This window comes from Pteropus vampyrus, unplaced genomic scaffold (assembly GCF_000151845.1).
Source record: "Pteropus vampyrus isolate Shadow unplaced genomic scaffold, Pvam_2.0 Scaffold417, whole genome shotgun sequence".
NCBI lineage: Eukaryota > Metazoa > Chordata > Mammalia > Chiroptera > Pteropodidae > Pteropus > Pteropus vampyrus.
Window position 1 is genome coordinate 652,591 of NW_011889198.1, and position 2,356 is coordinate 654,946.

At 46.9% G+C, this 2,356-nt stretch overlaps 1 protein-coding gene across 1 annotated transcript in view; it reads left to right on the forward strand.

The window, feature by feature from the left end:
* CUNH16orf52 (chromosome unknown C16orf52 homolog) overlaps nucleotides 1-2,356 on the forward strand; it is a 38,484-nt gene that overhangs the window by 31,073 nt on the left and 5,055 nt on the right. Inside the window, exon 3 of the mRNA XM_023523814.1 lies at nucleotides 1,829-2,041. Coding sequence (XP_023379582.1) covers nucleotides 1,829-2,041 — 213 coding nt within the window. The remainder of the gene's footprint in view (nucleotides 1-1,828; nucleotides 2,042-2,356) is intronic.

A 2,356-nucleotide genomic window follows, 5' to 3' on the forward strand; every position in this document is an offset into this window, starting at 1 on the left:
TAACCAGCGAAACTGTGTATTCTGAGCCGTGAGCAAAGTTACAGCTATCACCAGAATCCACACTGTCGCATTTTGTCTGAGGGTCTTTCATGCCCGCTGTCTGTTCTCACGGCAAGTGGGACGGTGACTTCAGAGGGCGACTCGTCAGGTGTGTGCTGAGTGAGCAGGAGTGTCCTGTGAGGTGTCCCTGCGCACTGCTGTGAATGCCATCTTTATTTCTAAAATCACGGTAAAATGCTTTATCGTAATGAGACACCCCGCTCTCCCCAAGTTTTCTTTTCAAGGAAACTTTGGTGTTTCGATTTAAGACCAATTTCGCAGCCCCGCGGTGCCTCCTCAGCCCGTCCTTCCTCCTTTTCTAGTCTCAAGCGATCACCACGATACTGCGAAGGTTAGCAGTGGAATGTCAAAAACTTTGACCTGGATTTATTTCTCTTTGGCCTATGAAGTCACTCAGCCCCAAACGGCAGCTAGAAGGAGGGATAGCGGGGGGCGTCGATGTGGAGGTTAGCTCCCTTTCTGTTCCCCTGCCACCCCCATCCGCCCCCATCCTGCCAGAGAGAAGCCCAGAATCCTGCCGTTGCACCTACAAGGACACCGTAGTGGGCCCAGTTATGAGATGCTTCGAGAGGAAAAGGTACAACTTGTCACCGCGAGCTGTCTCCTTCCATCTGCTGAAGGACGTGCGGCACACGTAGTCCGTCAGAGGCAAAGGGCGACTACTGCTCGGTTTGCGGGGAACGACTGATTTCCCACGTCGTTTTCTTTGAACACATCGCTTTATTTCTAAAAACGAATCAGTGGCAAAACACAAGTCACAGGAGAGCCCTTTCCCCCCAGCACCCCCACCCCACGACAGCTCCCCGTCCTCCAAAAGGGCACTCGGTCCCAGCAGATGCAGAAATCTATTATGTTTTCAATGACTCCAGAAATTTCTGATTGTTCTCTGCGGGAAAGTAGATAAAATAATTACTTTTCGCCTTCTTCATGTAGGTTTCTACAAATTAGCTCACTCCAAATTTGGTAGAGGGCTTCCTTTGACACAAGAGCGTGTTTGTATAAAAATAGCACTTGGATTTTTACAAAAATCACTTTTCTGTTATTTCAATGGATAAGGAGAGAGGGGGCTCTTTAAAATTTACCACTAATGCATTTATGCTTTTCTGCCGAATGCCATACTGGTTTGCCAATTGTGAAGACTTGTATATTGTACAAAAATCGTTGAACTTACCAAATGGAGAAATTCACTAGTTTTCTCAACATTTTCTTGAGTATATTATATTCTTAGACCTTTTAACTTTAATAAAATATATCGGTTCTAGTATTTAATCCATTATTTAACGCCACTTGTATATTATGCATAGACATATTTCAAGTTTGCCTTCAATTTCCAGCAAAGTGTTTTTCTCCTCAGCCAAAATAAAACAATATACAGTGAGTCTTGGATCTGGAAATAGACAGGTTCCATTTCTTTCTGCTAGTATGTGAGCTCATCAAGAGCAGGAACCGCGTCCGTCATGTTCACTGTTATTTTTCTGGAGCCCAGAACCGTGCCTGACACAGGTGCTCAGCAAAGTATTTGTTTAATGCACGATTAAATGAAGTGCCTTTTAATGGCTGTAGCGAAGGTTTTTTTTTAAGTTCACTTTGTATGTTAAGCCAAGTATGACTGCGTTACAAGTACGGCAGAGTGCGTGACAGCGGGGCTCGGGGGAATTAAGGGCTGGGATGACCCATGTCGAGAGAAATCCGATTTAAGGGCTAGGAGGGACTGTTCCCCGGGCGTGCCAAACCCACTAAAATATTCCCGCCTTTGCATCTCCCCCAGGAGCGCTCACTGTGGGCCTGGTGCGACAGTGTCAGACAATCCACGGACGAGACCGCACGTGCATCCCACCTCGACTGCCCCCAGAGTGGGTCACCACGCTGTTTTTTATCATCATGGGAATCATTTCATTGACTGTCACTTGCGGTTTGCTGGTGGCTTCCCACTGGCGAAGAGAAGCTACAAAATACGCTCGATGGATCGCGTTCACTGGAAGTAAGTAACCTGTGCTCACTGAATTTGTCCAGAAGGCGCACGCACGCCTGGGGTTTTTGCGAAGATCATCGGGAATCAGTGATAAGGACCCTGACCGTCACATGAGCTGTCGGTTCCCAGCGGTGTCACCACGGGACCGGGACCGGGACCAGGACGTCCAAAACCTTAGCCTCTCTGTATGAAATGCTATCTTAATGCATTTTACTTTTGCCCATACTGTGACGTAAGTGTTTCAGGTCCGTGACTCAGAGCTACCGTTAATCTGAGTCTTTTCCTCTTCTTGACGGTATTGGTATCTTCTGTCAAATAAAGATA